General features: G+C 35.2%; 1 protein-coding gene across 1 annotated transcript; it reads left to right on the top strand.

The window, feature by feature from the left end:
- Positions 1–6465: 6465 nt before the first annotated feature.
- Positions 6466–8150, top strand: LOC127849227 (tropomyosin-like). The gene is made up of 2 exons (XM_052381946.1): positions 6466–7361; positions 7738–8150. The coding sequence occupies exons 1-2, from the start codon at positions 6569–6571 to the stop codon at positions 8148–8150; spliced, it is 1206 nt and encodes a 401-aa protein (XP_052237906.1). The 5' UTR covers positions 6466–6568.
- The last annotated feature ends 5471 nt before the right edge of the window (positions 8151–13621 follow it).

Here is a 13621-nt window from a genome sequence, read left to right on the forward strand (position 1 = left end):
ATACCAGGTATTATATAATTAATGTTCAGAGTATCAATACTATATACACTTGGTTGGTTATGCATTTTCATTGTAATATATGTTTTATATAAATAAAGTATACAATTCCGCTCAAAACATATCAATTTACAACAGTCAATTTAATGAGTCAATCGAATGCTACTTCAACAAGAGTATTTTCTATCCATAAAAAAATAAATATCTTGTGAATTTATTATGTTTCAATGTCACAAAACAAACATATTTATTTTTATGACAACATTAGTTCATCGGGACGACTTAAAATTTAACGTGTAACAAAAAATATATAAGTATTATGAATCTCAACAAACTTTTGTAAGAAATGAATTCCGTTTGGCATCCGCTAGTTTTGTTAAGGCTAGTGCCCAGTGCCTATACAATCAAGTACAATATATACAACGCCACAAAGGACATACACAATCATTGTATATAGCTTAGTCATATCATAGGCTTGTGTGAGTTTGTTGAGCCAGTTGTATACTAAAGACATGGTACGTGTAAGTGACTCGTTCTGAGGACATGTATATCTACTATCTACTGTATATCAGAATTATCTACTAGTTTATGACAGTCTAGTCGACCATCTGAATTGTCTCCGAAGTGCATGGGGAATAGAAGGAAAGGCTGACCAAACATTTGCTACAGCTGATGTTCTTTTTCTATTAATATTTACAATCTTATACAATCTAGTGCGATGCTCTGCATAGCTATTCTTGTACGAAAAACAGTATTGCACAATTATTCGTTTTGTCGTGTTATTGTATTTGTTTTTTTTACTTGTTTGCAATAATGTTGAAGCACGTGAAAAGTTAAAAAAAACAGGATGGACATACTTTATTTACTGAATCTAGAAATATAAAACTTATATAACACACATACAAATAACAATTTACGGAATCAACACGCGCCAAGGTGACAGATGCTAATTGAAGAATGGTGTTGCCAAAGCAAATTGTGAGATAGGAATGCCAGTATTCCGAAAAAGTCGTAAGTTAGCTGAGAGTTGGAGACATAACAAGAATGTGTTTTTGCTTTCTTATTTTATTCAAATGAGGTGTTATTTAATAAGGGCTTCTTGTATACAAATTGAATTACCATATTCAAATCCAAGTTCGTACAAAAAGAAATTTTTAAGAAAATCATATTTATTCAACTTTATTTTTCAAAATTACATTTAAATTGTGCACTGCAATAGTATGTTGACAATTTATGTTATCAATAAAGTACTTTATTGCAAAAACAAAAATGAATTAACACAGCAATAGCAACCGCTTCAACAAAAACTGAAACAAAGCGACAAAATCTCTCGCCATGGAATTTTCAGTTACAGGTATTACCCGTTAAAACTACAGTCGGAAGTCTTCGTTAGGAAAATCTACAATTAATCGAATCTCGCTTTTTGTGCTTTATTAGAAGCAAACATGTCATCGAATAAGTATCACTCCTTCTTGATAAAGTTCGCCTTCATAGGCTTTTTTAAAGTGTGCTTTTACAAATTGGCTACATTTTCTTTATTTTACTCCACAAGTTGTAACGGACTATACGATCAAGGAATCGCAAACTTAAATACATTGAACTGTAAACGCAATTGGTGCACTTTAATATTTAAATGGTGCAGGCTTTGAACTTTTTGTCACGACAAACAGAACAGTTGACTTCAGTACAAAATGCAAGGCAAAATGTAACAAGCCGAGATTTCTTATGAAAGACCTTTTAAATGAAAGATTCCAGTTGAGGACTGTTTCCGTTTACTTTCTTTAATTATATTATTGTTATAATATTTCAGCTATTCGGTTCTGGATCTTAAACCTTTCATTTTAAAGCATTTTTAGACAAACTTGAAATATTGCAAACTTCTTTGAAGCAGTCATTGAATGACGCAACAAAACAGAAGCAACGCGGTAAAAACGTTAGGGGTCGCAGACGCGCTTAAGTTTCTTTGCAGCTGCACATAACTGGTTCACTGAACATACATACGTTCTATATCTCATTATGGTGAAGAATACAGCATATTGTTGCATATTAAGTTACATAGTGCCGATTGGGTTCTTGTCACAAACTATCATGCATAAAAGGTTCTTACTATGGCATCAGCGCGGTTATTTTTGAAAGTGTAACTCTTGTGCAATGTCGACCACATTAGGGTCGCTAGGGACGACCGAGCAAGTACATAGCGTTTCTTCGGCGTTACTTTGGCATAGGTGTTTCTTACTACCGATAGTTGACGCTGCGTTAACGGCGATTCATTAGTCTGACGTTAATCTTCTCTTGATAGCAGTATCAATCGGAGAGTAAAAAAAATCAGTAACACAGAAAACATGGTCAAATCGACGCGGGATCGCCGGTCGTGTGCACAGAACACAAGCAATATCTCTGTCTGAAGAATGTCCTTACTTTGAAAGGAAAAAGTTATACCAAAGATTATTTTTAATTACTGATTCAGTCACAGTAAGGACCTTAGTTTGGTGTGACGGGGGTCTTACGAATTTCATAGCTAATTATTCCATGGAAACGTTTTGAGGAGCATATATCAAAGTGAAACCAATGAACCTGCGTCTTTCTGGGTTGAACGTGTCCGCTTTGCGGATATGTCTACTATGATAGTATTTGTTGTGGAATGAATCTTCGTTCGCATCGGAAAGCGCTGACATGCAAATATTACACCAATTCAATTATTCTTAAATGATACTGCGCAAATTTACTTTTTCCATTTTGCTTCTAAGAAAATCTTTCAGTAAAGAAGATATTGACATTATGACGCCATATGGCTTACAAATAATTTGTTTTTGGTCTTGATACTCAAGCCGACGCAGCTATCTCATTGTGCCTCAGCGTGGTTACGACGCATGAGCATACTATATACTAGTAAGTTCTTGAAGAGAGCCACCAATAGTAAGAAGTATCTTAATTTGGAATGTATTTACATGCAAATACAATTAACAGTGGCAGAAGTGTGATGCATCAAACAATGACTATAATACGATCCGCGACGTGCACAAATGAGTCTTAGGTCAAATGCGACCGCACACTCTTGACAGGAGCTTCGCTGTCCGCTACGATATCACGCAATATTGTGTGTTTTCATAAGCAGACAAGGCAGCTCCTGACCAGAATGCGCGGCAAGTCTGGAGCTCCGCCTGCGGCATATCGCATAATACTATATTCATGGTCAAATGCAATGCAAATGGACAAGATGTATTATACTATAATTACTTCTTTAATTGATATTGATATTTTATACTGTTTTATCCTAAAATATTGCTTGTTAAATTTTGCCTGTCATCTGACGTCTGATTTTCATTTGGAATACCGTTAATTGAACTAAGACCTAATGATAATCGGCAATCGATGCTCTTTCGTCCATGCATATTTTATTCTCAGTATCCGTACAATGCCCTGCGATTGGTAATGAGAATTGATAACAATAAGTACCCATACACACACATGTGAAACTACTTTTAATACAATATGATATGGGCCGTGCTCTGTGAAAAGGGGTTTAATGCATGTGCGGAAAGTGTCGTCCAAGATTAGCCCGTGCAGTCTGTACAGGCTCATCAGGGAAGACACTCTCCACTTTTATTATATTTTCTGTATAAAGAAAGTCTCTTCTTAGCAAAAATCCAGTTTCGAAGGAAACTGTCGTCACTGATTTGCCTGTGCAGACTTCACAGGCTAATTTTGGACGACCCTTTACGCACATGCATTATGCCCCCTTTTCACTGCTAATATGTATATGTTATTAATTGCAATGAAGTGGTTCATACATTTTTTTATCACCAGCAACAGCACAGCGGTTGAACTTCAGCACAGTGTAGAATACGCTTCCACTCGAGGGTTATTAATAATTTACTTAGTACCAATCCATTTTTGAGTGATTGACAAACAAATGTGTAATTGAAAAAGGGTGATAAGTTCAAGAAATAGTTTTGAACAGTATCCACCTGCGTGGATAAACTAATTATGATCTCACTTGGGTGGGATGGTCTCGAAATACGGCGTATGAGATAAGACACGTGTTCTTTGGTGACTTGCTCCTTCTGCACGCCTGGTAAACCAACTTATGAATCCCCAATAGGGATACGCTTAAAATCATAAGTTGTACTTCCGGGGATACATAAATTGACAGGAAAATTGCCGAAATGGAGCCTCAAGAGGAGAGTCGTTTTGATTTTTTAACATATATCCTCTACTTGGAGACCTTTTCTTCCAAAAAGCTCAATGCTATTCGACCGCACACACATTATTTATGGTAAATGTGTACTGAATATAGATAATTCTTTTGAATCCGTCCCGAAATCGCTTTCCTTGTGGTGAACTAGATAGACAATTAGGTTAGCATTTCGCATTTTCATCGAAATTCTTACTCGTAACAGTCGGACATTGTATCCATTTTGTTATATTTTGAACATTTCATATAGCCAGCGACATCAGAATCTTCTCCTTTGTCCCAAATCGTTTTGGAACGGCCACAATTCACCATAATCTAGTAGGGATCAAAACAGGCAAGTGCGGAAAATGTTGATAGATGCTAAAAGTTGCTCAGCTTTGGGCTTAAATATCTGACGAACAACGAACTTTTTAAAAATATCGATACGGTCAAATTTAAGATAATTGTTTTAAGATTGGATTCAGTTATTTAAGTTGTTCCTTGGATGAGTTGTGTGATGCCCGCACACGTTTTGCCAGGGTATATGAAAAATGGTTGTTTTCTTGCCTGATCGGGCAATTTTTCAATCAATATTTCCCGATCGGAAAAGTCAAAAGGGGATTCCCAAACTTTCCCAATCGGGCAAGATCCCCGACTGTTCACACGAGTTTTTCACTATTTATCATAATCGCGTGCAAACCACGTGTGTTTTGTTCATCATACATCGGTAAATGACTCTCAAACGATGCGATGGTTACATCGATACATGCAATTGTTCGTCTGTCAATGACGTCATCTTTCTACTTTGATTTGATGTTATAAAAATTCAATCACTTTCCTCATATCATATGTTACACGATGAAGAATAACCTAACATCTCAACAATCTCAATGACGTTTACGCACTTCTGACAATTATATTGTAGTTCCACAGTCCGGCGATGCTGGAGGACAACGTTACAAGACTTGATGTCTACCACGGCCGCTTTCCAGCCCGTCAAATCGTGTCACCACTTCAGAACCAGTAACAACGAAATAAGAGAAACCTTTTTATAGCATGTGCTACTTTATTTATGACAAGGAACTAATTGCCAATTAGTGATAATATGTACTTGGAAAAACGCACAAATACTTAACAACACACACGTGCATGATTAAGAACAATCCTTTGTCGTCTACATGTTGAATTGGTAAGAGATTGTTTAAAACTGCTTGCTCGTGTTCCATTGGATCTTTTGACATCAAAATCAATTATCGGAAGTACCCAGCGCAAGAAGTTAGATAATCCTATAAAGCGTTCTCACTATATCGTGTCAAAGGATATGTAATGTAAAAATAATAAATGGCCCAGAATTTTAACATAACCAGGTGTTTTCATTCCATCCCCAGTAACCATGATACCTTGCGTGACCGTAGATCGAAGGATTGTCTAGATCTACTGCGGACACGAAATATTTTATCATTTCATGATTCAAATTCAAGTGACCTTCACCTTTGACATGTAGAACTGAAATTCTAAAGGCGTCTTACATATTACTAGCCTGCCAATTTGAATGATCATAGGTATAAGCATCGTGTAGATATTTAGTGGACGACGAAATGATCTTAAACTTGTGTCACAAGCCCCTATAACTTTTTTTTCGACATATTTACCTAAAAAAATAAGTACGCGTCTTTCTTTTCTCATAAGTAACCAGCATACCAATTTGCATGAACAAATGTCAACTCGTTCTCTAGATATTGTTCTGCAACCACATGGCATTCCGACCGTCCCACCATTCCACCGACCAACGGACGGGTTCAGAGTAATATATATCAGCTAAATGGAAGTAGGGCATACACAGTTTTAATGGCTTGATCCGTTGCAGAAATAGCTTACTACTACACGTACGCAAGTCCAGTTATCGATAGTGCGAATGTGTGGTTGCGGTAGTGTACCGGTATGTAAATTTCATTAAAAACAATTTCACTACTACTACTTCTACTACTAATGTTCCCTGGCCCGCTAAAAGTATCCCGGGGATGACATTGTATCATTATAAAATATCCATTTGATTATGCTTTTTAAACCGATCTCAGTGTCATGCAACAAGTTTATGTATACTCGTTAAAAGTAAACCGGTATAATATTTTATAAAATATAATACCGTAATTATCGTCGAAATGCCTCTTTAATGTCGGGAACACCGAAGACTAAGTTAAGAAGAAACACTTCATATTTGTAAAAACGACTTAGACATTTTAACAAGATACTTCCGTTTTATTCGCATCAATCCTTGAAAACTAAGCTAACATATTAATATTTTATGCACGGCGAAGTGTTTTAGAACAACAGACTTCGCGGATTGAAAGGAATAAAGTTGACAGCGTTAAAAAGAACAAGATTTCGACTTGGAACATGTGTCTCCTGATTTATTTCCTGTGGTCGGTAATTCTACTAGGCCATGGCGGACAGTGTAATTTAACATGGGATTTATATGGCATGTTGTCTGCGAAGTTAGACACAATAATATTAGACCAGAATATAATGAAAAAAGAGATAAAGGATCTCGTGACATCGATGACCGCAACGCATCAGCAGGTGAACTCCTTGGAAAAGAGGCTCACTGAGGTGGCTAGTTTAAGTCAGCAGATGGTCGCTTTCCAGGAGAGACTCGATAATATGGACAGTCACGTGGCAGAAGTCGCCGCAGCGGAGATAGGGCGACGCACGCACCTGTTGAGACGCGGACTGGAGCAGGAGAAGGTTGCAGCACAGTCGCGATTTGAGAAGACAATGAACAACACAAGCGATCTCTTAGCACGTGTAGAAATACTTGATAATAAGCACGACGTTTTGGCGAATACTGTACTTATAGAGTTCAACGAAACGGTAATGCAGATATCAAAGCTTGAAAAAGACATGGTGTTAACGTTGTATAACGCCAGTAGCCTCTTTGAAATGGTCGATTCCTTGAAAGAGACGCAGTCTGATATTATATCCGAGATGCAACAGACCTCTGAGAAAACACAGGCTCAGATAGCGACTGTGAAACAGGAAGTTGTGACCACACAGCGAAACACTCAAACACTGCAGTCCAGGGATGATACTTTCGAGAGGACGCTGTCGGATCTTAAGTCGAAGACAAGCACCATCGCAGCACAAGTGGATACTACACGAGGGCAGATATCCAGACTTCAACACCTAACCGGTAAGGGCGGGTATTAATAAAGATATTTATTAAATGTTTGAATGAAATTCATTTAATAAAACAAAATCTTATTTACATATCAATGGTGCTTTAATTAACAGAATTCAACATGGAAGCAGTGTTTACACAATTATCATACTTCAATGTAGATTTAAGAGTCACGTAACTAATTAATCATATTAATTTCGGAACTTTACCTGAATATTTTCTATAAAAATTCATGTTAAATCATCCTATGATACATGCGCTCTAACCCTAGTTTTAAAATAACAACGACAAAACGCAAATAGCTTTTGGCAATACATTTATGCCCTAGTTATAGTAATCGTTTCTATCAAACTGAACTGTGAAATGCCATTAAATGTCCTTGTTACAGGAACTTTTGTCGGTTTCTCGGTCCGACTTGTTACACAGAACTCATATTATAACAAACATACTGTTATCAAATTCGACGATGTGTTCTACAACGAAGGAGGCCACTACAGCCCCAGTACCGGTATCTTCACTGTACCTGTGAGTGGAGTCTATGTCTTCATGTTTAACGTTCAAAGGGTGTATGATTCAAGCGACACGAGTCGAACAGCACATGTTTTATTGTACGTGAATGGGTATCTTAAAGCGGAAGCTGTTGTAGCGGGCTTTGGACCAAATTTGACTGGAGGGAATGCTGCCGTGGTGGAAGTCTGGGCAGGGGACAGAGTCTATGTATCCACCGCTAGTCATAACGAGCGGTATTACATTTTGCCGTACAGAACCTCGTTCAGTGGCGCTCTTCTACACGTGCTTTAATAAATCCGACATTATCGGGTATTCAATAAAATGATTATTTTTCTTTTTGTATGTATATTAATATGTTTATGTTGACCTCTTTGATTTAACGACTTGAACCGAAAACATATGGTCTCCTAAATTTATAGCACAGATCATGAGAGAGTTTCAGGATCATAAAACAATACATATGAAGATACTTGTATCTTAAACCTGAAGGGATTGTATTTGTTTGTTTTGTAAAGGTGTTTTATTTTTGTTGCTTATACATTAATAATTTGTAGAAATTGCTTTTCATATAAACTTTGCGACATGATAAAAGGCGCATTCGGGCTGAACAAATCGGCAAAACTGATATACACGTATAGACTGTGTAGTGTACGTAGATTGGCTATGCAATGTTATTTATTTCAGCTTGAACAATCGGCATAACTATTTATAACAAGGTTTGCCTATCATTATTTATGTTGGGTGTAAAGCGGCGTTAAGCAGCATATTGCAATGAATTGCTGTGGTTATGCATGTCAGTCATAAAACCAAACCGCTAATTACAGTATCTTTTTTTCCAGAAAATATTTAAGCAAAATGTTGTTTGTCGACTCCTTAAAATAGATAAGATGTTAAAACTTTATTGTTTTTCAAAATTAAATACCTTTCAATAACATGCCGCTTGAAATCATTATTTTATATCTGGAAAACCTCGAGTCAGTCATGTCAATTGTATGTTTTTTCAGTAAAAGTTCAATTAAACCTTATATGCTGTTTGATGAGGAAATAACCGTTTGTATACACAACTTAACAAGTACAAGTGTTGTTTATGTCAGGATTTATGTCAGGATTAACATTGTTAACAATGCGTGGTTAATACCAATCAAGAACCAAATTAATAATTTTCGCAGAGCCAAATAGTTTAAATGAATTAGATTTTTAAATAAAAGAATGATGATAAAAAGAGACCAATTTTGCAATAATAAATGTTGTATTTTGTAGATATAATGTATGCAAATTATTCTATAAGTAGTGATGTGAACTTTTAATATGAGAATTTCCAATGGCATGGGCATAAGGTTATCGTGCACATACATGTACTTTTATCCCGTGTATCGTTATAAAAAAGAAGAGAGTTGTTTTGAACTATCGCAAAACATAACTGAGGAGCTGCGCCATGAGCGCATGATACGCCCGTCGTTCGCCAATGAAGTAGTAAGGTAATAAATAACCCTTTGAATCATTTTTTTACTTCAGTTTATTTGTATTTGAATACATGGTTTATTTTATAAGTACATGAGCATGGAGCGCCGTCTCCTTGACATTCATACCATATCTTTTTTTGAGTATATGTATGCATTTCTTTAGAGGATATGGAGTTGAAGTAAACCTGTTATAGATATTTTGACCAATAATAAAAGAGAAATGTAGATGGGTAAGTGGTAGTGTACAATCGGAATAGAAAAAAGCTCACCTTGTTCAATTTTTCAGGGATACTAAAAAAAAAAAAAAAATCCATCGAAGGATATTTGAGCTACAGTAGGACATTCAATGAAATCACGAAATTTTGACGAACAAAGTCCCATAACTCTGGAACGACAATTCAGAATTCCGTCAAAAACGAAAGGGGATCAGGGTTTATCAATATTAAGATTGTGTTAAAATTTGAAGAAAATCTGTCAAAGGATATTTGACGTAGCGTACGACATTAACAGACGGACGGACGGACGGCTACGGTAGGACATTCAATGAAATCACGAAATTTTGACGAACAAAGTCCCATAACTCTGGAACGACAATTCAGAATTCCGTCAAAAACGAAAGGGGATCAGGGTTTATCAATATTAAGATTGTGTTAAAATTTGAAGAAAATCTGTCAAAGGATATTTGACGTAGCGTACGACATTAACAGACGGACGGACAGACGCGGGGTATACCATAATACGTCCCGTCATAGACGGGCGTATAAAAATGCACATTCAAAGTATATCTATATTAAATTATCGGTTTAGTTGAAATGTAAGCTATGTGTGATATATTTTTGTTGAACACAAGAATGTGGTGTCGCGATACCGTTTTTTATACAACAAGACGTTTTGTAAATACTAATGTAACGTAACAACCCCGTGATGATGTAAGAAAATAATAGAAATATATTTAACCATATAACATAAATATATTGTTGTGTAATGTTAAATAAAATATTACAAATTTAGTTACATCAGTAGAGATAAATAAATTAATTAGTTATTTATCCATATAACATATTGTTTATCCATATAACATATATATTATGTTATATAATATAACAATATGATAGAAATTTAGTTACAGATAATATTAATAATGAGATAGGAATTTATAAGAAAATTTAATTACCATAATTGTATTTCAGAAATTATCAAGGGATGTTTTAATTATATAATAAAATAATATGTGCATTTATTAGATGTTTCTAAAATCATTTTCAAACTTGGCCAAAATATAAACTAGAGAGCTAAGAAGGTTTTACTATAGCCATGTAAGGAAAACTACCGAGCCCCACGCGGCCATGTTTTTCAACAGACGGGAACTATTTTCGAACTCGGAAATACGTTGTTTTTAAATAACTGCAGAACAAATTTTCTTTTCTTTTTCATACAGCAGAACAAACAAGAGGGCCAGAGACCCACGGTCGCTCAACTGACACTTTAGTGAACTGAACTGCTCTCAGCAATTTTTTTAGATGTTTCTAAAATCATTTTCAAACTTGGCCAAAATAGAAACTAGAGAGCTAAGAAGGTTTTACTATAGCCATGTAAGGAAAACTACCGAGCCCCCTTGCGGCCATGTTTTTCAACAGACGGGAACTATATTCGAACTCAGCCCAGATATCATTAGAACAAATGTCCTGACCAAGTATCATGATGATTGGACCAAAAATGTGACATGAAGAGTGTTAGCAAGGTTTTACTATAGCCATATAAGGAAAAATGCTCGCCCCTGGCGACCATATTTTCCGACAATTCATTACCATTTCTAAACTCAGTCGAGCTATCATGAGAACAAATGTTCTGATCAAGTTAACAACATACAAATTGGACCATATATGTGACTTCTGGAGGGTTAACAAGTCTTTACTGCAGCCATTTAAGGAAAAACGGCTAGCCCCCTGGCCGCCATGTTTTAAACAGGCTGGAAACATTTTCGAACTTATCCAAGGTATAATAACAAAAATGTTTTAACCAAGTTCCAAAAAGATTGGACTATAAATATGACTTGTATAGTGTTAACAAGGTTTTACTATAGCCATATTAGGAAAACGCCCAATCCCCTGGCGGCCATGTTTTTCAACCAACCGGAACCATTTTGGAACTCATTCAAGATATCATTTGGACAAATCTTCTTACTAAGTTTCATGAAGACTGGGCAATAAATGTGGCTTTTTGAGAGTTAACAACGCAAATATTGGCGCTGAACAACTGTTAAAGGCGATCACAAAAGCTCACCAGGAGCACATTGTACTTAGGTGAGCTAAAAAACTAGAAAATACACAATATATTATATTTTAATACTCCATTTTGTTGTAGGAAGGCGGTAAATTTTTATCTTATTGTTGATTGCTTGAAATTACAAATAAAGTCATGTATCAAAGATCTTTAAATTTAATTTTAAATATAAATATAACATTTTACTAGAGTGTATGTATATGTATATAACAGCAGTAAAAAACATCAACAATAAACTTAAACTAGTAACAGAAAGGAAGATATCTGCAAAAACAAGAACACACATTTGGCAAATGCATCACTGAGAAAGATTAAGATCAATTTTGATTAAGAGATTCAAATATGGGTAATAACGCTCCAATATGATTTAATATATGGAATAACAACTTGTGTATGGTGATAAATTGAATAAACTTAACAAAATCAATTAAACATTCTGAGTTTGAATCAAAGCACAAGGAATGTTATTTTACTCTTTTAATGAATGCAACCCAGTTGTAAGAATGTACTTTAACACTTGGCACTGGGAATTATGCAACTTACATGTATATTTGAGCAGCACTCTTTGAAAATAGGGCTAAATGCAAGTGTGTCCAAGATTAGCTTGATACATAACAAGTGAATGTAATACAAAATCTATACTGCACACAATTTTTATAGGGGAAACTGTGCAAACACAAAAGTATCAAGTAATTCAAAGTAAATTCCAGCAAAAACTTTCTTTTAATTTTCACATATCACTACTATTGAAGTGAATTTGTCATCAAAAAAAGTATAAAATCTGACAATTTGTACTTATTTTCATAATTGCAAAAACCAGCGGAAAACAAACAAAACTAATCAGCCTTGTTCTGGGAAAACTGGGCTTAATGCATTTTGCACAGGGACAACACTTTCTGCTGTCATGGTCTTTTTCGTTTTAAGGAAGTCTCTTTTAACTGAAAATCAAGTTTATTACAATTGAAACTGATGTTATAACAGTTGAACTTACATGCCTGATTTGTTGTGCCATTTGCAAAAATGCCTTTGAAGATGAATATGTACATATTACAAATAAATACATTCAGCATGTACCAACCGTTTTATCAACAATGTACATTGTAAACAAATATATACATTCACAGATGTGCTAAGACAATTTTCTGTGTAGTGTAACTAGTGTTGTTCAAGATTAGCCTAAAAAGTCCGCACAAGGTAATCAGGAAAGACACTTTCAGCCTTAACAGCATGATTTTTGTTTAGAAGCGACTTCCTTTAAGTGACAATTTACTCCTTTAAAGCTGAATGTGCTGTCTCTGATTAGCCTATACAGACTGTGGTTACTGTTAAGACACTACGCAAATGCACTAATGCCCGTTTTACAAGTGCGCGTCTTATTTATAAATTCATTTGGTTGCAAGGAAACAAACTATCAGGATTAAGAAAATGTAAATATAAGCACTTACATACCACAACCTTGGAAAGGAAATACATAATGGATTTCTAAAACTAACCTTATAACAAGAAGAAAACGCAGTTCAACAGAAAATTACTAACTATAAAATAAATATACACTGCTATATGTATACATACATGTTTGATTTAATTTCATCTTCCGTTTAATAACTTTTATAAATATAAATTATAACAAGGGACAAAATTGTCACAAAACCAGGTTTTCATTGTGAAAAAAAATCTGATAAAGGGAGACAACTCAAACTGAACTTTTGAAATGAACAAACAAAATTAACCCCCTTTGTAAGTTTGTTTTAAAATAAATATAGTTTTAGTCGTGGCGACCTTGACATTGGAGATATTGACGTGATTCTTTCGTGCGACACACCGTCCCATGATGGTGAACAAATGTGCCAAATGATTTTAAAATCTCATAATGAATGACATAGTTATAGCCCAGACAAGCTAATTTATGGCTATTTTTTACCTTTGAACTCAAAGTGTGATCTTGACCTTGGAGATATTGACGTAATTTTTTCGCGCGACACACCGGCTAATGATGGTTAACAAATGTGCCAAATG

Source organism: Dreissena polymorpha, chromosome 10 (genome assembly GCF_020536995.1).
Source record: "Dreissena polymorpha isolate Duluth1 chromosome 10, UMN_Dpol_1.0, whole genome shotgun sequence".
Lineage (NCBI taxonomy): Eukaryota > Metazoa > Mollusca > Bivalvia > Myida > Dreissenidae > Dreissena > Dreissena polymorpha.

Excerpts from the sequence above, each read along its gene's own strand:
- LOC127849227 (XM_052381946.1), top strand. The coding sequence starts at position 6,569 with ATGTGTCTCCTGATTTATTTCCTGTGGTCGGTAATTCTACTAGGCCAT. Across the intron at positions 7,362-7,737 it reads CAGACTTCAACACCTAACCG|GAACTTTTGTCGGTTTCTCG; the intron begins GTAAGGGCGGGT and ends TCCTTGTTACAG.